Here is a 24,219-nt window from a genome sequence, read left to right as displayed (position 1 = left end):
GGAAATGGGGCAATTGTAATACCAGGTGTGAACTGACATACTTCGAAACAGGGCCTTACAGTTTGTCCTGCTGGTGTGAGGATATAACATTTGGAAGTCGGAAATACCAACTCAGAGATATCGACTTCTGACATGCAATGGATTGTAGCGTTAGCACACAGATCCAGCACTTAAAGGCGGAGTTAAAACTCTGCAGACCACCTATTGATCAGTCGGAGCAACCAGTTGTCTTGTCGTCTGTGCTATGATGTAGGATTTCCATAACTGGAAAAAAGTGTTGTAATGGACGTTAACGATGGCTCCATTCCATTAAGGGTCCCAGTCAGCCACGTCAGTGAGTGAGCATGCACAGTACCATCTATCTCTGGTGTTCATCAGGAGTCACATGATGCAGATATGTTGGATTTAAGTGTGTTTCTACATGTGTCTCCCATAGATTCAATACAACTGACACCACAGTCTGGCCCCAAAGCACGATTAAGTAACAGAAGGGCCCTTATATATAGGTTCCATGGTGTAATGGTTAGCACTCTGGACTTTGAATCCAGTGATCCGAGTTCAAATCTCGGTGGAACCTACTTTAAGCAGAATGACACAAAAGAGCTTACAATAACAAAGTAGGATGCTGATAGTCCAACAAAATGGCCTACTAGAGGGCAGAAAGACTCAACAAGGCACCAGTAGCTTTATCATGACATTGTAATGTACCGTTATAGACATAAATTCATCTACCAGGTATGTCTACATTCATTTCTGGTAAACCCAGCGCCTTGCTAGACATTGGTTTGAACCATTATATATAATTCCAGTCTACAATAACACACTGTATCATGTCATATTCAATGTACTATATCATGACATGACCTTTTTTTCCTGAAATAAGCATTCAATTTCTGGCCACAAGGGGGCAGAGGAACTCCAACTGTTGTGGTTTCATGGTGTAATGGTTAGCACTCTGGACTTTGAATCCAGTGATCTGAGTTCAAAACTCTGTAGATGAACTAAAAAACCAAAAACCAAAAGCTTGATACTAAAACTCCAGATAAAGACCCTTATTAATGCACTATTATTTCAAGCTGAATATTTGTCACTTTGTTTTGGAGTTATTCTGCCCCCTAGTGGCCAGCAATTGATTTATGCAGCTTTAACCAATATATTCATCTTTCTAAGACAAACACAAACTAAACAGGTTCTTGTTTTGGCGGAATACTTGCTGGTGGGGAGGTGAGCCCATTGACATTTAACTGTATTTTGAATGCTTATTTCTGAAAAAAAGGTCATGTCATGATACAGTACATTAAATATGTCATAATGTGTTATAGTACACTGATATTATATATCATAGCTCAACTTTTGCTACAACTCACTGTTTAGCAAGGTGCTGGGTTTGCCATAAATGACAAAGCTTCTGGTGCCTTGTTCAGTCATTCAGGCTTCTAATAGGCCTTTAAGTCTATTATATTGGAGTATCAGCATCCTATTTTGTTATTGCAACCTTTCTTTTTATTGTAAGCTCTGTTAGGTATCACCTGTCTTGATGTAGGTTCCACCAAGATTTGAACTCCGATCACTGGATTCAAAGGCCAGAGCACTAACCATTACACCATCAAACCTTGATGCCATATCTGACTACAAGGTGATGATGTTATAAAAACAAATTGAAAACTAGCAGCGATGAATTAAGTACATATACTTTTAAATAAATACAATTTAACTTTTAATATAAACTCTACTCATTAATTAAATGTACCATATTTTAAAATACAGTGTCATTGAATCATTTAATTTGATACATTGCAATCATTAGATAATTCAATCATTCTGGGCACATTTCAGTTGGGATGAGTTTATATTTTAGTGCCTTGCAATTCAATTCACACCACTTTCATTGAAGAAGCATTTGGTTTGAGATAAGCGCGCTGCATCTAACCTGTCAATCAAACGTCACACCCATCAGTGAGATCTGGGCTCGATTATCTTTGTCTTGTTTCTTTGTCTCTTGAACAAGAATTCAATAAAGATAATGGCCGCGTTTCCCAGATTCGATCGTTCTTAAGGACTTAAGAAGGCTCTTAAGAAGGGTTCGGCTAAGAAGGAGCGCTAAGATACGGGTGTTTCCCAGATGCGTTCTTAACTGCCTTCTTAGGAGAACCTGGAGATCAAGCCAAAGAAGCTTCTGAAGAAGCTCTTAGTGGGAGCTGTCCACCGCGCTGCTGCTGTGCTGAATCAATCGATGCCAGGCAGATCGATCACCCACCTCTTTATCAGCGCATAAGTGCGTGTGTGTGTGCGCGCGCTGTCAGACCGGGCTGTCCAGGCAAAGAGATCCAACGGCTGTTGGATCTCCGCACGGGGCAGCCGGTACTTTGCCTGGACAGCCCGGTCTGACAGCACGTCCAGTGGGGAGAAGTGCTGACGCACGTATGCATTTATGTAAACCGTCTGGCTTCGCGCACGGCGACGCTGTTGGTTCGCAGCGAGAATGTGCTGTATTGCAGCCGTGGTTTCTCACACGCGCGGACTTTGGCAACGCATTTATATACTGTAGAGTAGCAGGTGAAGCCTCTCTGGATGAGGTTCAGCTGAGTTTAATACACCTGTTCCCTTGATATCTGTGAAATGCCACAGGGTTGTTTTTTTTTTTATGTGTAGCCTAGTACTATAAACTCATATATGCAGATGTTGCGGAAAAGTCAAAGGTGTAATTCAATAAAAAGGTTTTTTTTTCATCTACCATTTTCTTTTCTTTTTTTTCTTGCGCCAGTGGCCCGCAGCTATGAGCGCATTTCAACATTGAGCATTGTTTTATTATTTCGCAAAGTGGAGGATATAAATTTCCCTGACGCGCTTGATCACTGAGCATTTGGTCGCTAAGAAGGCTGTTAAGAGTGGGTCAGCTCGATCTTACATTTCCTTCTTAGTGAAAGATCTTCTTAAGCTAAGAGCGACTCTGGGAAACGCATCCTTCTTTCACAGCGTTCTTAAGAGCGCTCCTAAGAAGATCTTAGCACTTAAGAGCTTCTTAACGAATCTGGGAAACGCGGCCAATATGAAAAGAGAAAATGAGAATATAGAAAGTACTAAAAATACTTTTTGAAATATCAAACACTGTAAACAATAGGTAGCTACATAAATGTGATGCATGTTTAAATATAGTGTATAGTGCTTAGCCAATAAAGTATTATAATCCTGAACTCTGCTGGTCTGAAATGTAATCAACATATACATTTCATTTTGCCTATCTGAGCAGATTCAATAAGAAAATAATAAAGAGGACATGGAGTTAGTGCACTGAGCAGCAACAAACTTTAGATTTTCTCTTCCATGTCATAAACAACCCCCGCCATATGGGTTAGTTAAATTATATGTGAGCTAATGCACGATGCAGGTGTTTTCGACCTGGAAGTTATTGTAAATGTGGCAAGAAGTGGATTTTTTTTAAAGTTAAGGGGGAGAAATAGAGATAACTAAGGAGGGAAGGAAACTAACTTGGGGACCAACCATGCCACCTGGGGACTTGCACCCCAGGATGTGAAAACCAAAATAAACCAGGATGGTGCAAAAAATATATAAGGGCACAGGGTCGAGACTGATGAGGCAGAGATAGTAGATAAATAAAGCAAATATTTTTATTTAATAAACATTGTGAAGAAATCAGGATTGAACCTAAAAAGAGAAAAACAGGAACTGCTGGGGAAAAAAAAGATTTCAAACACAAGGTGAGTATAAGAAAAATTATTTATTTAAATGTATAGTTGGTAATCCTGTTCAGAAACACTTTTTGTTACACTGGGTGAAATGGTCTTTCCACCCTGAGAGTAGTCCATACATAATGTGTTCAGGAAAAGGAAGGACATAAATCAGACCTCTGTGGCAGCTGCAGGCCTGTAAAAACTCTGACCAATCCCTCCCTCTCGGTCCGAGTTGAAGGAACCAATCAGGTGCCTTCATGTCTCGTCCTGCCTGCACCCCCTCTGTCCCCCCCTCCTCCCTGCGCGCACTCATCATGTGTCACCGTTGCCGGATTAAGCTTGATTTATGCTTCTGCGTCGCGGCGACGGCGGAGCTACGTCGTCGACGCAGACCCCTACGCGGACCCTGTGCCGTAGCCTGACGTGCGCCTCCAAAAAATCCTGACTACGCGTCACGTCGACGCGTCGAGACGCGAACGGCAAGGACTGGGATTGGTCCGCTCAGACCGTAATTTCCGGCAGTTGCTTTTCCGGTCAACAGTATAACAACACCGCCAGTTACTTCTGCTGCTTGCATGCTTGTCTCCTATTGCTTGTGAACTCCGTGCTTTGTGAGATCCCAGCAGGGCAGGAGGAGTATTGGTGTTGTGCAGCATGTAGCTTGTAAGCCCCACACTGTGACCAGAATGCTACACAGCATATCCGCTCTGACCGCAACTGCAGTGCAAGAGAGCAAGAACCCCCCGAACCCCCCCATCGGTTTGGCGGTGAATTGCAGACCAACGCGTTCCCTCGACGCAGAACTTCGAATGCTCAATGACGGTGTAGGGTCGACGACGTAGCTCCGCCGTCGCCGCGACGCAGAAGCATAAACTAAGCTTTACTCGATATATTCAGCACACTCCATATGGAGTTAGCAGGAGATCCACACTCCAGGTCAGAAGGTGGCGGTAATGCACACCTAACAGTTGTTTGCCAACAGCCATAAAACAACAGAAGAAGAAGAAGAAGAAGAAGAAGAAGAAGAAGAAGAAGAAGAAGAAGCAGCAGCAGCAGCAGCAGCAGAGTTAGCAAGAGATAACAGTGGCAGAGACAATGCAACTAAAGTAGCACTTCCAGAAGTGATGCAGAGGTTGCTGTCTTTCTGTTGGACAGGTAATTATTTGTTTTGCTTCGGGGGGATTTGTTATTTTCATGAAATATGTAACGTTAGCCAACTTAGCTACTTTTGTAGCTTGTATTAGCCCAGTGCTAACGGCTCTCCTCTGCCCTGCTGACGGACTGTCTGATGCGCGTTCAAGTTTGTGGGGGCGGGGCTTTGGACGGAGCACTGACGGGAGGGGGAGAAGGGGGTGGAGCTTAGACGAGGTGCCACTTTCAAATGTTGCTAGCTCTCCAACATTACCAACTATAGCTTTAACAGACACTATCTAAAAAAGCCGGCTATTGTTGTAGAGAATGTATACAACAAGTTGAAACCCTCAGACAGACGACACAGAGGCAGGGTTTGTAAAAAGTGGGTTCTGTTTATTCCTGGACTGACCAGACATTTATATGCCTCGAAATCTGTTTGCACAATCACACTTGCGTAGTGATGACCTGGACCACCACCAAAATGTCATGTAATTTCCAGTGATTCCTGAGTCTTGTGTGAGGGAGTGCGTGTATGCTCGTGAATGTGTGTGTGTGTGTGTGTGTGTGTGTGTTCATCCTTGTTGCCTTGACCATACGTGCTGGTTCGGAGTGCAAACTTCCTGTTTTGCACTCTGTGCGGTTATGTGTGTGTTTGCTTACTAGGGTGTGGTGTCATTCATATTTCCCAATCTATTGTTTATCACACATTCACATTCAAGGGTCAATACCGGTCACTTAGTCAGGCCAGAATTCTCAATATAATCCCCCCTTTACAAATCCCACACAAAACTGAACAATGTGCGTGAGGGCGAAAAAAACCTATATTCTTATAAGGATTAAAAAATTCCCCCACGGCCCTCAGATTTGCTTTTACTTTAAATGATCTGGACGACCACCTTAGGCTCACATTGTTTACATGAGTTGATCATACAATGGTTATACATATTGCATATACACATTTTCTTTGCTATTAATGTTATGTAAGCATGGCCGAATATTACCGTTAGAGTTTGCCTGCGGTGTGCAGTTATGTGCAACTTAGACGACTATAAAATGGAATAATATAATTCAGAGTGTAATATTAAATCTTAATTGACAAATATGGTATGAAAACAACAACATTTGTTCGAAAGTAACATTTCCATCTTTCATTATTCTTCGTATGAATCCAGTAACACTGTTAATAGGGAACATCCCAAATTCAGAGCTTTTAACCTTCTCATTTCTTCCATACACATATTATAATACTGATTAATTAAACACTTCTTGACTTGATATAAACTTCATAAGTTTGACAAATATTAAGTCAACATGTCACAGTTGACTCAATATATAACTCGTGCACATCAAAACCTTGTTTATGGCAGGTTGTAAAACAGAATATGGTCCAGTATACTGTCACACAAACATAAAACATATTTCAACTATAATTTGTTGATTAAACTTCAGAATACGCATTAATACATTTTTTTTTTGATTATACTGCCTTTGTCCTTTTATTCTTTTCGATCAGTCCATTTGATAACAACTACTACAATGTCTTCATCACAGGTGTCCAGAAGTTACAGCACAGGCACATGTTGAAATGCTTTAATTCTTTATTTCAAAGTTCAGTCCTTGTTCACATTCATAGAACCATTATACCTTTGATTCACTGTCCGAACCCATGTAGTAATCAGGTATTGGGAACAAATCTGGATGTTCGATCCCCATTTGTGCCAGCTGAGCCTCTGCCACCTTCATAGTTGCCATCATGGACATCTGTTGGGCAAAAGCTTTTGTAAATACATTTCTCAGCATGGGTGTGATGCAACAAACCAATAAAATGATTATAACCAAGACTATTAGAGCTGTTGTTTCTATTTTAGCAAACACTGCACCCTACTGCCCAAACTTTGAAGTGAACCAGTCCCCTGATTCTCCACTCCCTACTGCATTTTCTATTACTTCCTGTCTTAAAGGAATAGTTCACTCTAAAACAAAATTCAGTCATTATCGACTCACCCACATGCTGATGGAAGTCTGGTGTAGTTTCTTATTCCTCAAAGTGCAGCTGGAGACCCGCGGGGGTACTCTGCGCCAATGATAATCCATATAACGAGCGTAAGTGGCGCCTGGGAGAAAAGGTCCATAAAACTACACAAAAACTTTGTAATATTCCTCCATACTGCTCGTCCGCTGCAATCCAAGTGTCCTGAAGTGGTGACATCCAGAGTTTACTTGAAACGACGTCATTTATTACATTTTTACAGCCTAAACAGTCACTATGCTATGTTTACACGGAGGTATGCTCCGCATTCACGTGAGTCTCCCTCACAGCGTTTGCGCTACGGAAGCCGCGCCGGACAAGATGAACGAGACTCGCGATAGACACACCGGTATTTACATCCTGCTGTGAGCCACCGAGTGACACACAAACACAAGAGGGATCTGCTGCACTGGTGATTTGAAACTTTGAAACTCACAGCAGCTTGTAAATACCAGTGTGTATCTATGCGAGTCTCGTTCATCTTTTCCAGTGCGGCTTCCGTAGTGTGAACGCGGAGCGTGCCTCTGTGTAAACATAGCATAGTGACTGTTTAGGCTGTAAAGATGTACTAAATGACGTTGTTTCGAGTAAACTCTGGATGTCACCACTTCAGGACACTTGGATTGCAGCAGACGAGCAGTATGGAGGAATATTACAATGTTTTTGTGTAGTTTTATGGACCTTTTCTCCTGGGCGCCACTTACGCTCGTTATATGGATTATCGTTGCCGGAGAGTACCCCCGTGGGTCTCCAGCTGCACTTTGAGGAATAAGAAACTACACCGGACTTCTCATCAGCATGTGGGTGAGTCGATAATGACTGAATTTTGTTTTAGAGTGAACTATTCCTTTAATACTTCACCCGTTTCAGTCGTAATGTCAGTTGTTGGTTTTATAACTGTAATTGTTCTTAGTTTTACCTCAAGTGTATTAAATTTCTTATTTGTGAACACACCACTTAGGCAACAGAGTAGGCAGGTCAGACCTTCACTTGATTCTCAATGACTTTCTGCAACTCACAACTTTTATTTGGGAAGAAAAACAGATCACAGCGTTTACTTGAACATAAACCAGCTTTAAATGTATTTGCAACACAATTGGTTAAAATATTTGGAATAGCAGCTTATATGTAATTGTCAAACACTGTTATTGATCACTAGCATATAGGTATTCTTAAACGCTTCAGACAACAACTGTTATTCAACCGCTAATAAGACAGTATGCTGAGAAGGCCTCGAAAAATCACAACAAAACCTTGCTGTACTCAAAAGAGAAAAAAGGAAAAGCTCACTGAGCTCGGACACAGTCGACGGTGAGGAGAGAAGGGAGGGGGACTGCGTCGTACCGGACGTGCAGTAGAGGAGGGGGGGCACTGGGATCCCCCTTACACAGACTCCAGGACACAGACAGGGAAGGAGCCGCAGCTCAAAACACAACTTCTCCTCACACAGCTTCTCAACCACCAACGAGTTAGGAGCTCGCTGTTAAACTAATACACATCCTGCCCGGAGCTGTGTCTCTTTGGTTGTAACTGTAACTGACCGTCACTTGGATTCCTTATCCCAACAACACTTTAAACATGCATTTAAAAATATATATATTTTAGTATTATGTATTAGTATTAGAGTAGTATTCATAAGCCAAAAACAACACGCACACAAGCATAAATCATATCCAATCTTAATATATCTATTAGCACACGTCTTTAAACCAGAACTGTCAAGTTTGTCAACTAACTTTCACACCGTGTTTAACTACTGCAACATGCTTAACCACTTATTAACAGTCACACAAAGCTATTTAACACAGCAGAAACTTCTCCACCATCTGACAGTTATATCAGCACAAAACCACACAACATTGCGAATTCCATAATTTGTTTAAGAACACACAAATCTTTCCAGCAGGTTTTTCAACACACAGTTGTGACACAAGCATTTATTATTGGTTTTACTGAAATTGTTTTGGCTGGTATTTTATTTATTCAACAACTAACTCTTATTGATGTTTATTTCGGTTCAGATTGTTCTTTTCTGCGGTTAGATCATCTGCATCTCCCTGTCTTAAAATACCCCTTTTCTTTTACCCTGATTTGACTATATTTTGCAGTCTATGGACTCAATCTTTGTCATCCATGGACTGAAAGCAGTATTTTAATTTTCATCCATCTGCATCTCCTTATCTTTTAAAATACCCCTTTTCTTTTACCCTGATTTGACTATATTTTGCAGTCTATGGACTCAATCTTTGTCATCCATGGACTGAAAGCAGTATTTTAATTTTCATCCATCTGCATCTCCTTATCTTTTAAAATACCCTCTTTCTTTTAACCTGATTTGTAACTTATCCTTTATCTGGATTGTCTTTACCTTTGTAAAGCACCTCCTCTATTTTGGAAGTCCATGGACTCAAATTCCTACTCTAATCTGCATCTCCCTGTCTTAGAGTTTTAAATTTACTTTAATTATTTTCCAATACACTCTCTCTTAGAGTCTTTAAGACTTAAGGATTTGTTTCCTCTTGGAATTTAAGTCTTTTTCTCTTGACACTACTTTTACAGCCCGTCGGCTCAAAGTTTTCAGCTTTCTTTTAAAGCTTTAACAAGAGACTCACTTCTCTGCTCCCTCTTGGAGCTATAGGCAATTCCTTAGTAAGAGTTTTTTATTTTGAATTGCTTCTCTCTGTTTTCGTCACAATATTCTCACATTTAGCTTTTCTGACTCAGATTGTAGCTGTTTGGACTCGAGTCAAATTTGCTAAAACACACAAAGAGACTTCCCCCCCTCCTTTCCGTTCACTCAGGAGTTCACGTCTCCCCGTGAGGTGGAGAGAGCCGTTTGTGTGAGTGAGAGCAACTCAACAAACCCCCTCTGATTTATACTTTAATAACTAAAATATACAGCTCCGTTTTTGGAGAAATTTGTGGAAGCATACTCACTGCTCTTAGGCCTGGGTGAGATTGCAATTTTTTGAAAATATGCAAGAAATATCTCACCTTTTTGTGCGCACTTTGCAATGTCGCCAAGCCCAAGATGCAAGTTCGTAGAGCTGTCCCTTTCTGCAAAAATCCTGTTCGTGATGCCAATTATGTTGTAGAGAATGTATACAACAAGTAGAAAGACGACACAGAGGCAAGGTTTGTAGAAAGTGGGTTCTGTTTATTCCTGGACTGACCAGACATTTATATGCCTCGAAATCTGTTTGCACAATCACACTTGCGTAGTGATGACATGGACCACCACCAAAATGTCCCAGTGACCCTTGTCTCATTGTTCCAGATCTTTCCTGGTACTTTATGTAATTTCCAGTGATTCCTGAGTCTTGTGTGAGGGAGTGCGTGTATGCTCGTGCGCGCACGTGTGTGTGTCTTCCTGTTTTGCACCGTTTTGGAAGGTTTTGGCATCTCCATGCAGTTATGTGTGCGTTTGCTTATTAGGTGTGGTGTCATTCGTATTTCCCAGTCTATTGTTTATCACACATTCCCATTCAAGGGTCTATACCGGTCACTTAGTCAGGCCAGAATTCTCAATACTATAACAATACTAAAATTAATGACTATAACGGAAAACTAAAATCAGTGGGCTGGGGCCTCAGTGGGAGGCAGACTACTTAGGAAGTGCCCCTTCTCACTGGTCTGGAGTGCAACACTACAGAAACTACAAACAAAACATGCACTAAAAGTGCCCCAGTGCCTACTTGCATGCAACAGGAGTGAGGTTCTCACCGCGGTGCCTAGCCTCCCACCTGATGACACCCAGGCCGCACTGGAAATCAAAGAAAGAAACAAAAAGAAACTTCCTGAAATAAAGAGAACAAAAAGTTAACAAAACCAACAACCCAATTGATAATTAAACAATATCTCAAAACATACACACTCAAAGTAAGGTGTCAAACAGAAATGTACTTAAAGTAAGCAAACTTAATAAATCTGGACCTAACAAGCAAATCAAAACCACAAGAAATGAGCAAAATAGGCAACAATGGCCAAAATAAAGCAAAAGCACTCATAATAAATCAGAAGAATAAACTATTTGTACTTGTACTAAATAACATTTGTAGCCTATTTTTGACACTTCAGCTTATTTAAAGAAAAGAAAAAAAAAGAACATGCCCAGTGAGCAAAGAGTGGTCTAGATCACGTCTTTAAGACATCATTTATGGACATCCAAGACGTCTAAAAGACGTCCTCTGTGGAGCCAGAATGAAAGTTTTTTCTACGTCTTTTCTGGACGTTGTATAGACGTTTATATATCATTTATTGACTAATTCTGGATGTCAGTGGACGTCCAGATCATAGCCAGTATGAACGTCTATTCTCAACTAATTCTGGATGTCAGTGGATGTCTAGATTATGGCCTGACTGGACGTCTTTTCTCAACGTCATTTATCGACTAATTCTGGCTATCAATGGACGTCCAGATCATCGCCTGGCCATGTCAATAGCCAGGCCATAATCTAGACATCCACTGACATCCAGAATTAGTTGAGAATAGACGTTCATACTGGCTATGATCTGGACGTCCACTGACAGCCAGAATTAGTCGCTAAACAACATATAAACGTCTATACAACATCCAGAAAAGACGTATACCTAACTAGACCACTCTTTGCTCACTGGGTGGGTTTAAAAGTCTCAACTCTCAAACGCTCAACTTTTTAATGAAAGCAACATGAGAAGCATGTCGCTGAATCTGGACTCTGAATCCAGCGATCTGACTTCAAATATCTGTGGGACCTGGCCTGCTTTTGTGATAGTTCAAGTACAACAGTGTGATATGACTAATGGGAAGTTACGAGTGAGTGTCGACAAGCACTAACTCTGCTATTAATGCATCTGGTTAAACATTTCAACTCCTTTTTTTTCTCACTGTCGGCTAAAGGAAGCCACATTTCCTCCGTAAGGAGTGTGTCTACTGCACGAAAATATGCGGCGTCATTAACGAGGTCATTACTTTGAGTGATCACACTGTAATTAAATCAGGCAAAAGGGCTGTTATCAATCAGGGTGGCCGAGCGGTCTAAGGTGCTGCTTTCAGGTCACAGTCTCCCCTGGAGGCATGGGTTCAAATCTCACGTCTTCTTGATGTTAGCTCCATGTCTTCCACATACTTGCTCATCGTAGCAGTGAGCTTCTTCTGTTTGCACCGATAGTATATTATCACCACTGAAAGACAAAACCAAGCAGACAAGTGGAATTTTACAAATTAAAACAGGGAATTGGTCTGCCCGTTATGATTTGACCTGTGTGTGTTTTTGAGGCTGATGGTTGACCAAAATGGGTCAAATTACTCAACCCTCCTTTGTCTACTTACAAACAATAATGAAGGGTATCAGCAGAAGGACAAGCAGCATCAGAAAGAGCAGAACATTTGAAGGACTGAGGGTCAGTGTTACTGTCCTGCCTCCATACACTATCTGTGAAAAAGCAGTGGACACATTATATTTAACAGGAATATTTGAATGACTTTTACAGAGCAAAAATACATGTTTACCAGTTTGAAAGGGTTAACTTTAAGTAACTATAATATAAATAAATAATATATTTTTTAGAACTTTGAATTCTGGACGTACTTGGGACTAAATCATACCGTTGTAACTATCATGACAACAACATATGCATTTTATTGCTCAATTGTCGAGCTTGGTGTAAAGCGATTGAGATATTTACCAATAACTTCTGAAATTTAGCATCAGGTGGCTTGCGAATCTCACAGGTGAAAGAGTCGGTCTTATTACTGGTTTCTAAGTTTTCCATGATGCAGTCGTATGTTTTTTCATCCCGAACACCCTGTACTTTTATCTCTGTCATTTTCATGTTCAGTTTGTCTGCCTTTTTCTGAAATGAAAACAGAAATAAAATGGCTGACCATTGAAGTATTCATGCCTGATATATGTGTGTGCGTCCTAAAAGAAATATGCATTACCTGTATCGTGATGCGAACATCATCCCCTGTCCTTTCAGCTGTAAAGCTAATGAACTCAGGGTCTGGATAGTAGGTTATTGTTGGGGAGCAGGCCAAAGTTTCATTGGCTACTTTCAATGACACGCGGCTTATAAAAATCCCATTAGTTGGAGCTGCAGGTGTGTCGTAGATTAGATTCTGAAGAGAAGTTTAGAAACATTCTGTGTTATATGCACAATATAATATCATCTGTGTATGGCATAGCATGACATGGTGGTGATGGTGACATAGTAAATACTTGTGTATGTAAAGTCACGTGATGATATACAGAATAATACAAGGAAACAAAGTGACACTGATGTAAAATAACAACATACACTAATACAACATCAGACATAAATGTGATGTCAAAGAAGATAACGACAATAAATGATGTAATATGACAAACTGCAACATAAACTGATCATCTCAGTATGACATGAAATGTAAGAGAACAAAGTGTGACTTAGTATATGACATGCTTCTCTCTGCATGCGTTTTCATTATATATACACGTTATGATACAATGTGACGTACTGTTATGCAGCATGATGTGATGTGACATGACATAATTCATGTAAGACAACAATACAGGGGGACATTGTACAAGTCTACAGACCCACCTGAGAGTTGTTGGATTTGGCAGGTCTGACCACCTGCGGGGCGTGGTCGTGTATTACCCCTTCTACAAAGTCCAGGTGGGATCCGGTGATTGTGATCTCCCTCTTCCCACTACAGAACACAGAGTAGCAGCCAAGCAGTGAAGAGGAAATTAGATAAAGATTTGTATTTCCTTACCATAAAAGGCTAATATAATGGTAGAAACACACATGTGGGTAACACTTGTGGTATCATATAAAGGTTACCAACATATTTGTGGAAGCTTTAATGCTACACCCTACATTGTGATAGGACAAAACAAAAACCATACTGAATCATATCACATTTGTGCTAATCACCAATCTGTAGCATTTTTAACAAATCATCACATCTGTTACACTTTTTGAACAAATTAATTTTCACATTTTTGTACAATATTTGAGTTAAACGTTGCCATGGCATTTCACTGAAAACATCCGTTATCTCTTTCTTTGTCTGTAAATGTCTGTTAGTGGGAAGCCTGGCATTGCATACCATTCACCAGTGTACTGTAATCTGGGGTATATTTTGACACTGCACTCCTGAGTGAGTCTTGTAGATTTGCATCAGTAAGGCGTGTTCTGTGTTTGTTCTTGATGAAGTTCATGTCAGAAAATGCTGATTCACAGAGACAGGTTGAACCAAAAAGGCAGGCAACTCTCACAGCTGCTGTGCATACACCTTTGTACTTTTCTGTGTCCACAAGGCACCAACAGTTTGGTGCATCCTGATGGGCTTTGAGGTGGAGGTCATTTTGCAACGTTAGGATTTCAATCTCCACCTGTCCAGCATCCAAGTTGAACGTTGGACTTAGTTGTTCAGCAATGCATGTCATGTCCACTTGCATGAAAGGATTTGAAATGAATGACACACATGGCTCAAGTTGATCAAAGTCACACAACCTGTTCTCAAACTCTTGCCCAAGTCTGTTTATTAATTGAGAGTACTTTTCTGCAGCTTTGTCAAAAGCCCCAGATGCACAAGCATTGTCATTCAGCTAAGTATTAAGCTAAGTCTGTATCACCTCTGCATATCACAATGAAGTCTGCATGTCGGCCCATCATGGCCGGAGCCCAGTCTGTAGTCGCCGACACCAGCTTTTCCAATGGTACCTTTTTCTCCACAAAGAACCTCTTCATGGCGTTGTAGATGTCAACTCCTCCGTTGTTGTCTTCAGGGGCAGTAGTGTCAGGAGTTTTTCTTTTGTGGAGAAATCATCAAACACCATTCAGATAAACATCATCAGCTGCGATGTACTGCTGCTGTCCACTGACTCCTGGCACTGGATGCTAAACCACCTGCACTCAACCAGATCCCGGTCCAGCTGCTCTGTCAAGTTCCCGGACATAGCCGACACTCTTCTAACCATCGTACTTGCCCCCAGTTGGACATCGGAGATAGTGGAGATGACATCGGGACCACTCTTCTCGTCTTTGAACACAGTGTTTGCAATAATCATCATCGCTCCTTTCAAGATCTCCCAGACCGAAAAGGCTTTCTTGTTCTTTATCATAACATTGCAGCTCTAAACAAAGCTTTAGTTGCTTTTTGTGAATTTTTCACTGGCCTCATGAAAAAAGACTGCTGGTTGCCCAACGCTGCCTTTAACTCACAGGCTTTTTCTGCCCGTAGTGTGCTGCCAGGTGGGTAGTTAGCTTGGAAGCTTTTATGACACGTACTGAAGTGTCTCTCCACATTGTGCCGTCGCCACAGTCGCCCCGCAAATGAGACACACACTTTTCTTTCATTGTCGTAAAAAGAACTCTTCGTCCCAATCATTGTGAAAATGATACATTTTCTTTCGCTTTTCTACCATGTTTTTCTTTAGTTTTTGGGGGATAAAAACTGTGTCTAGCTCCCCATTGTAGCTGCGGCCACTTGCTTGTCTCAGCAAAGAGTGAGATGGAGGTTTGTTTTGGGCGCGAAATTGAACTTTGACCCCAGACAAGGTCAATATTCGAGTTCATATATATACATAAAACATTTTTTATTCAATATTGTCATTTTCAAATCTACATGCAAGTATTATTGATTCAAAAATAACAGCAACACAATTAAATACAATTTTTAGACGGAGCTCCATGGTGACCAGTGATATTTTTTAGAACATGATCTGCGGCCACTCACATGATCCCTGCAGGCAACCAGGTGACAATGGCAATGGCAGGGTGCTGCAGTGATAAAATGGAGGAACAAGCTGTTCTTCTTGCCCTTTAATGTGGCTCCTTTATCATGGTGCAACCAGTGATAACCCCTCCCAAAATGTAGCGTGACAAGCCACAGTACATGTTAATGTTCAGGATAAAAACTGGCAATACTTAATCGCCTCTTTGTTATACATAATAGTGACAACTTAATGCCTGTGGCCTTGGGATTATTCATTTTTGATGTGTATGTTCTGGCTATATAGACATAAATTGTTAAAAGTATCATGACTATGATTTCTTTTTAAGGAGCAAAAACAAAGGCAGAAGTAGTGCTTTCAGCTGCAACTAAAACGGGAAGTGGTCCACCGGTGAAAGACATTGCTTTTGGGAAGTGGCCATCAAGATGACCCATAAGATAATCTTCAACCTGTAAATGTTTCTCAGTTGCTAACATTGTTTCCCAGAATAAATTCTAACGTGAGAACTTAGTTCTCACTAAGTTCTCACTACCCTTTAGATAGTGTTTAGTGGTGCCAGTGCTGTCTTGACCATTTGTTCAAAGTTTGCAAAGTATCAAATAATCAGTTATAATGAAAGAATCATAAATATAATCAGTATAATCAGTTATACTAACTTATGACACCCATGATGTAGAATATTATGTGATAATTTTTATTATCTTTATTCAGCTCCTCCATTTGACACTTGACTGCTTGAGCACTAAAGCTGCTAACCTTTTTACATTTAAAAGAATGTGAGAAGTCACAGTGATAAACAGAAGTTTGTGTTACACCCATTGTGAAAATGCTAAATTTATAGAAAGGTCTCTTCCTCATTTCTTCTATCACTGATATAAACTATAGATCAGCAGTGTGTGAAGCCCTTTAACTTTGTTTTTTTTTTTTTTTTAACCAAAACATTATCTGCTGCCAGAAATGCGTAATGAGATCTTGAGAAACCATAATCCATTCAATAATTCTCGGAAAGAAGTTGATCCAGTTATGTCTTGTCCTCAGAAACCCTTTATCCATGAAAGTCTGTATATTTGTGTTGGGAATATAAAAATGCCTATAAATTCTGTCATACCTGATCCATGAGTTGTTTGGTTCAAAGTCAGTGCAGGATGGAGATGACCGGTAGGTGACTATAGCGTTGCCATGGCAACTACCATCTGGGAGGACAACACACACTTTGACCACGCCTTTATTATCGGCTCTGGGAATATGGAACGTCAGCCTCTGACCAGTGTTGCTCCACACAGGAGATCTGACCAGAGCACATCGGATGACAGCAAGAGAGAAAACCAGTCTCATCAGTCTCCAGTTATAAAGACTTTTTTACGTTGGTAACTTGTCAAGAACACCATTATATAACCAATATAATCAACAATAATATGTAGAAAACCTGAAAGCTGGCCGAAGCAAAGGAGCAAAATATGCCTCAACATAAACATCAGTTTCACCATCTAACCAAATTGGTGTTTCATAAGCTTAACACGTCTTAACACTATAGAAATACATGGAAATGTCGAAGGCGTTTAAGATGTCAAACATCAAAACTTTTGTGCAAAAAAACTGCAAAATTCTTAATGACTGAAGCAAACCTAGGAGGTCGAATCATTCAAACATTACTGAGAAGATCATGAATTAGCTTAAATTGCTTAATCGCTAAAGCAGAACACTCAACTTTAGTTTCATGCTGACAGGTCTGTTTGAGCAACACTGCAGACGAGCAATAAGCGTTTTCCAAAGCTAATTCTTGTGATGCCAGTGAAGCGAAGGTGTGTGCACATGGCCCAAAGGACAACAGCCACCCCAGCCACTGTTTGTTCACCTGGCTGCCATCTGGCAAAAGATACAGAAGTATCCACTGCCATACCACCATACTCCTCAGTTCATCTTCCTCATTCTGCTCTTATCAGATAGTTTAATGTTTTGTTTTTCTTTCACTTAGGTAGCCCAGATGGGTCTTAAACTCAGCTTTGTTTTACAACCCTGGAGTCTTAAAATTACATTTAAATGAACCTTAACTTAACTAACTAAAACTGGGCATCTGACAAATCAGCTGCTGCCCCATTGACAATGAATCTGTGTCTCTGATTTGCTATAAAATCAAACTGATGTTTACAATCTCAATTTGCAAGCATGTGTTTACCACATTTCAGTGGAAAGTACTTCTAAAAAAATCTTACTGGTGAACTGAATTACAGAATATGTCAATTTGTAATATTGGTGGCATTTCCCTATAATAATTGCCATCATTGAAATGTTATTTATAGTGTAAGCATAATCTTAAATATCCATAAAAGTGACTCACTCTTGTGGAGTGCAGTCCATGTCTGCCTGGATCCTCACTCTGGTCACATCATGAAGGTTAAGACCGGACAACACTGCGTGGTTTTTGCCGTAGAAAGATATAACACTGGGAGTGATGGAGGAGATCTCTGGTCTCTGACAGTAAAACACACGCACAGATGATCATTTTCAATGTATTATCTTTAACTGATGATTTAATCTCTAATGAATGTGAATGAGGTGAGCATCAGAGGAAGAATGTGTGAGAATTGAAGTTCAGACTCACAGAGATGTTCATTCCTGAATCCATCTTTTGGCAAAGACTGTCCTGCAAGCAGAGATTAAGGGAAGAAATGTATCAGGTTTACATGCCAGTCACTATAAAGGTACCACATAATGGCTGTAACTTGTGTTTTTTCCACTGTGCTGCAGGAAGTGAGGGAAAGAAAAAGTGTCATGTTTTTGTCACACTCAGTGTCACAACTAAGAGTTGATTCAGGAGCTGTTTCAGCTAATGTTAGCTTAGCTGAAAAACTGGAAACAATAAAAAAACAACTAGTCTGAGGTATATTCCAACAACTACAATGCCGTCTTAATAACATGTCAGGCCATAATCTAGACATCCACTGACATCCAGAATTAGTTGAGAATAGACGTTCATACTGGCTATGATCTGGACGTCCACTGACAGCCAGAAGTAGTCGATAAACAACATATAAAGGTCTATACAACGTCCAAAAAAGACGTACAATAAACTTTCATTCTAGCTCCCCAGACGATGTGTAAAAGACATCATCTAGACCACGTTTTGCTCATTGGGAAAGTAGGCTTCACTGTATTTGTTTCAAGTTGCTAACATAAATTACACATGTCCTGGTAAAATAACTTGTTGATCAGTCTTCAGTTTCATAAATATCTCAAAATGAACACATTACTGATGCAATGTTGTTCAAATGTAACACTTGCAAAAACTAGCTTGCTAGTACAACATGTATGAAGTCTGGGAAAAACTTAGATAAATACATAAAAACATGCATAATTACATTCCTCTCTCCTTGATTTGCCCAAGAACAGTGGTTTACGCTCCAGCCACATCCAGCCTCAATACACTGCCGACACCTGACGGGAAAACAAATGTTATCACCTACTGGATTGTTAGTAGTGATAGTGTATGTACATTCAGATTATAAAACACGACCACTGCCAACTGTTTCAAATGTATGAGGCTAAGTGGTGTGATGAGAGAGGAGGGGTAAACTGACCTGAGGTGCTGTTATTGTGTTTTCTCTCTCTTTCTTAGCTAGAATTTACCCTGAAGTGGTTTCTTTCTGTTACCTGATAATGTTATAAGTTATACATTTGACTGATGATGTATTTTAGCATTTTTCAACTTTTTCAGCTCTATCTTCTATAATTTATGTTAGGAATTATCTGTCTACTTAGGTATGGACTTACAGGGCATAGGTTGGCGGTCCAGTGATGTCAGCACAGTTGGAGATCTTCAGTTGTTCAGTCAAATGTGTCTTCCCAAGTCTAATCCTAACTATGACATGCATGCCTGTTAAGGTGAAATAATACAGTTAATGTTGGAGTCTTGGTCATAATATTCAGCAATACACATAATTTTATGCAATGAAACAATATAAAACATGAGACAACACCGATCTCTCAACTAGTAGAGATTTGTGTGACAGTCTGAGGGTCCATGATTGTCAGTTATTTAATTCACTGTATACCAAAAGTCACTGACCTTCAGCAGGAAGTGTGCTGTTTGTAAGGATGCAGTTGCATTGTGGGAACTGTGGAGCAGGGCTCTGCCTGCTACAAAGCTCACTGGAACTTGCAGAGAACTGACAAGCGAAGTTATCCAGCGCCTCAGAGCCCACGGTCACGTGTGTCTGGATGTTAAGTGTGATCTGAAAGAAGGGATGTGAGTGTTTAAAGGAGAAATAGGTGACCGTCACAACTGAGTGAAGTGTAAAGCTTGGACATGCTCTACTGGTTACCTGTCCAGTGTTGTCCTTTACAACTTTCCGGGAAACCATTTTCTGTTGAGAGTCATCAGGAATGGACAACCAGTCTGAGTCTTGGCAGTCATCTTCAAATGTACAACTAGGAAGAGAAAATGATGTTGTAAGTTTAGGTTTGTACTTGTTGTTTATACTTGCTGGACGGTTCACCTGCACGTGTTGTTTCCCTGACCTGCTTTCAGAGCCGCACCAGACACAGTATGGATCCTGTGCAGACCAACAGTCCTGCACATTTGTGTATGTGCTGCAGTTTGACACAGCTACACGCTTAATCTGGAACAAAACACAAACAATCAACAACTCTTTAAAATATGGCTTACATAAAACATTGTAAATTCTCATGTGTGTTTATACAGCTGTAATGCACCTACCTGGTTTTGAAATGGCACGTACACATGTTTAAGATCCACTGGATCCAGATGCATTTTGGGAAGCACTTTGCGATCATCATTGGCCCTGTAGAGCACCCTGGGACAGGTGGTGTGATAGTTCCTGTCCACAGCAAGCTGACAACAAGAATGTAGCTTTGTTATGATTCTGAGAGTCTGAGCTGCTCTGTTCTGTGTTCAGATGCAAGGCAAAGCTGAACTGGGAAGAATGGACTATCAGAATATGAGCACAAATGCCCCACTGAGGGTATTTTGGCGTACTGCTAAACTTGGCAACCCGCGCCTACGGATATGTCGTCAGCTACTTCTTTTCAACATTGCGACCACACCGCACCTCACAGTAAGTGAGCCCAATAAGTTATTCTGCCTTGTTTCTATAATTTAAATCAACTCAATATAATGAGTTGAGGAATTTAAACTTAATTTAATGAGTTATTGGTATCCCAACTTAAGGGCTTAAGCCAGTTCAATGAAATGGAAATTTCAATGTGTCAACCTAACTTGACAACATGAGTTTTACCAACAGTAACTGAATCTCTCATGAACCGAGCGTGACCCTTAATGAGTTAGCAATATTAATGTACTGTAAAAATCAGTGCTTGAAATTTCGTCTTGATCTGATAAAAATTAATAATTATCATATAAGATCTTTTAAAATACTTCGGGAGCTCCACCCGGTTGCAGCTGCCAATTAACAGAAGAAGAGGAACGCTTGTTGTCGAGCAGATAGAGGACGGTTAAAGAGAAGTGGTGGCGGACTACTTTTTATCAGCAAGATCAGGGCGCGACCGGCAGCTTTTGAACTTAAGTTTATAAGTTAAACCAGCCTGAAATTTCTTACAGTGTATGAAAAGTACTGCTAAAATCTTTTGACAATATAAGATTTATATATATGTGGATATATGTATATATGTATGTATATGTATATATATGTATATATATGTGTGTGTGTGTGTGTGTGTGTGTGTGTGTGTGTGTATGTGTATATATATATATATATATATATGTATGTATGTATATATATATATATATATGTGTGTGTGTGTGTGTATGTGTGTATGTATATATATATATATGTACACATATATAAAATCATTTATTAAGATGTAAAAGTTGAAGTTTTAATCTAAGTGATGGAAGTAGGAATAGTGATGATGTGATGGAGGGTAGTAAATTAGGAAATAAATAGTTGAAGTCAGTCAACTTTTGCCTGTTGGACATTTTTCTGCAGACTCTAAGGAGCTTTAATGAGTTTCAGACTGAAATAATCAGCTCTTACAAATGAGTTTATTTCAGCAGCATTTTCTCCAGGAATAGATATTTTGCATATCACTTTCTACACACACCTTTATGAGCTGCCCATCTCCCGTCCCAATGAAGAAAATCATCCAGGCCTTCTGTCTCACTGCCAGCACAGAGGTCATGTAGTTCTGCCTGAAGAGCACCTTCTTCGGCATCAGTGTCTTCAGCTGAGGAACACAAACACAGTAATCATCATTGTTTGATCCAAAAATAAAATCTATGGAAATTCTGCAGAACCTTCAGGTTGGAAACAAGCAGCGTTGAAACCATTTTTGACAGCTCTTCATATTAAAGGTCACGTATCTGGTATTCCAAAAGCTTAAGTGGATGTGTGTTACTGTATTATGTTATTAAGTACACACCTAGTCATGACTAATTATAATGAATATCTTGTGCTTTGGATACAAATATTCTGATTTAGGCTACAAAAAACTAACCCAGAAAACTAAAGGCAGGTGCTTCACATCGGCAGAAATGATCGTGTCAACCAGTGGTGTACACTGGGATATCATTTAAAAAATGGAAGTTTGATGTATGAGTATTATTTATTTATTGAAGTTTAGTTCTGGTGAACTTGGCCTGCATTGTGATAAGTACTCATAATGAGGACAGAGTGTGATGATTGTGCCAGAGCTGTCACTGACTTTATTTCCAAGCTTGGGTCATTTATTTAATCCACAGGTGCAGGTGGTGAAGATGTGCCGGGTGATTTTAAAATGCAAGCTGTTGTGAGGAGGAAAGAATCAGGAGGAGCAGACTCTGGAGGAGGACTGATTCTCATTGATCAGCCCAGCGCTGCTACTGGCAGGCTTTCTTTCTACATGGAGTTTGCCTTTAATAGAGATCAGTAATCAATAAAAATGATGGCAACAACTCTGTTTGACTGCACATGAGCAAAATGCTCTCTGTGTGCGTCATGTGATGCGAGGAACTCAGTCCGCTGATCGGGCAGGACAGGTCATAAAACTGTTCTGATTAATGGTAATAATTCCACCTCTGGCTTTAGTGATTTGCTTTTTATTTTGTAAAGAAACAACAAAATGAAGTTTCTTCATTAACTTAGACACTTTCTAAATGTTTTGAACAAACCCTTGTTAACAAATGTCACTTGATCTAACAGTATTATACATACACTTTTCTTTTCTTTACCAGAAATAAGTTAAACAAGCTTCCTATTGTTCTAGTCCTATTATACAAACTGTTACATCCTTGATCACTTGAACTTCAAGATTTAAACTACATCAGGACCCACCTGTGTACACTCTTGCTTGGTGCAGAACGGATCTTTATCTGTGCCTCCGGTGAGATCAGGACTGATGTCAAACAGCACCAGCTCTGTGTTGGTTCGTCCTCCGTCCACACTGAACACGCCGCTCCAGAGAACCGGCGGACCACCCGGGATCACCGAGGAGGCCTCGAGTCTGCTGCCTTCACCGCCCTCAGAGATGCTGAGAGTCGCGCCCCGCAGTGACTTGACAGTCTGCCCTTTGCTGTTTTTTCCCTCGAGCCAAATGAGACGGACTTTGTTGCTTTTCTCGCTTGAGGGCAGGTTGGAGAAAAGATAAATGATAAAACCAAGCTGAAATCCATCCACAAACTCCACATCATCTATAACATTGATCGAGCCCTGTCCATCACCAGAAAGGGAAAATATTTCTCCATTCTGATTGTTATTCGTATTATGAAGGTTCACAGTTTCTGAAGGAGGACAGTAGATCTTATCGGGTTTGTATGACTGTATGGCAGTCAGGATGTAAGTCTCGGTCTCGGTCGGTGTCTTTTCCACATTCACCAGGAAGCCGACGGATGCGCTGCTGTTGCGCCGTTGGGGCCCCACCGGGAAGGGCTCCCTGTACAACACCTTGGAGATGTCCTCCAGGTCCAGCAGCTCGCAGAAACCGCACCCTCTGTCGATCACACCACAGCTGATCAGAGTGTCATTTTCAACAAACGGTAATAACACATTGACTCTGAAAGTTGTGTTCCACTTATCCGTCTCAGAAACCCGCTGAAACTGCGCTTCGTCCAACCGTTCCCCAATCTGTATGATTCCTCTCTGGGTCACACTGCGGACCAGAGTCAGGTCGTGGTTCAGCTGGTACAGCGTCTCCTCTGTAGCGATGTAAACCGTGTTGGTGGCCACGGCGTATTGACTGATGTCTCCGTTAAAGTCAAAGCCTCCACCCTCCGCCAGGCCCCGAGCCGGTTCTCCCCAGAGGATGAGCAGCAGACCAGGCAGCAGGATCATCTTCTCGCAGCGGCGGCAGTAACACGCTCACACATTGACGGTGTTGTGGCTCTGCATGGCTTTGTGCTCTCCTCCACAGTGTCACTGGAGTCGTGCGTAAAAGCGCAGTGCGCCTCTGTTGAAAAGAGAAGTGCTGATGGTGGGAGGGGGCGCGCTCAGCGAAACTGAAATCAAAAAGACGTTTTGATTACTTCTGAGATACATGTGTTTTGCGCTTTTTAACTTGTTTTCAATCAAAGCTCATACAGTGTTAGTGCTGATTAATTTTTATTTTCCTACTTTTTGATTGTTGTTAACCTAGTTCGTGCTGCGCTGTCTTATTTCCCCTGTTGTCCAGTTTTTTTGTGGCCTGAATTTTCGTCCAAAGAAAAGTG

At 40.7% G+C, this 24,219-nt stretch overlaps 1 protein-coding gene across 2 annotated transcripts; it reads right to left on the bottom strand.

The window, feature by feature from the left end:
• Positions 1-9,991: 9,991 nt before the first annotated feature.
• On the bottom strand, positions 9,992-24,003 carry LOC311252811 (plexin-C1-like). Of its 2 annotated transcripts, none has more exons than XM_084346348.1 (17): positions 22,850-24,003; positions 21,642-21,764; positions 20,278-20,412; positions 20,079-20,179; positions 19,883-19,988; positions 19,627-19,792; positions 19,332-19,434; positions 18,920-18,995; positions 18,163-18,204; positions 17,899-18,032; positions 16,669-16,848; positions 13,420-13,528; positions 12,779-12,955; positions 12,523-12,690; positions 12,167-12,269; positions 11,929-12,018; positions 9,992-10,652 (listed from the first exon to the last, which is right to left on the bottom strand). In XM_084346348.1, exons 1-17 carry the CDS (start codon positions 23,843-23,845, stop codon positions 10,429-10,431), a joined length of 3,033 nt encoding a protein of 1,010 aa, XP_084202474.1. In that variant the 5' UTR covers positions 23,846-24,003; the 3' UTR covers positions 9,992-10,428. The 2 variants fall into 2 exon arrangements, with proteins under 2 accessions (XP_084202474.1, XP_084202475.1); XM_084346349.1 differs by having other exon boundaries at positions 10,460-10,618.
• Positions 24,004-24,219: the final 216 nt, after the last annotated feature.

The sequence above is a fragment of the Pagrus pagrus genome (genome assembly GCF_965226575.1).
Source record: "Pagrus pagrus genome assembly, chromosome: 23".
NCBI lineage: Eukaryota > Metazoa > Chordata > Actinopteri > Spariformes > Sparidae > Pagrus > Pagrus pagrus.
The sequence above is the reverse complement of the archived record's forward strand: the minus strand, read 5'-3'. Positions and strand labels throughout refer to the sequence as shown.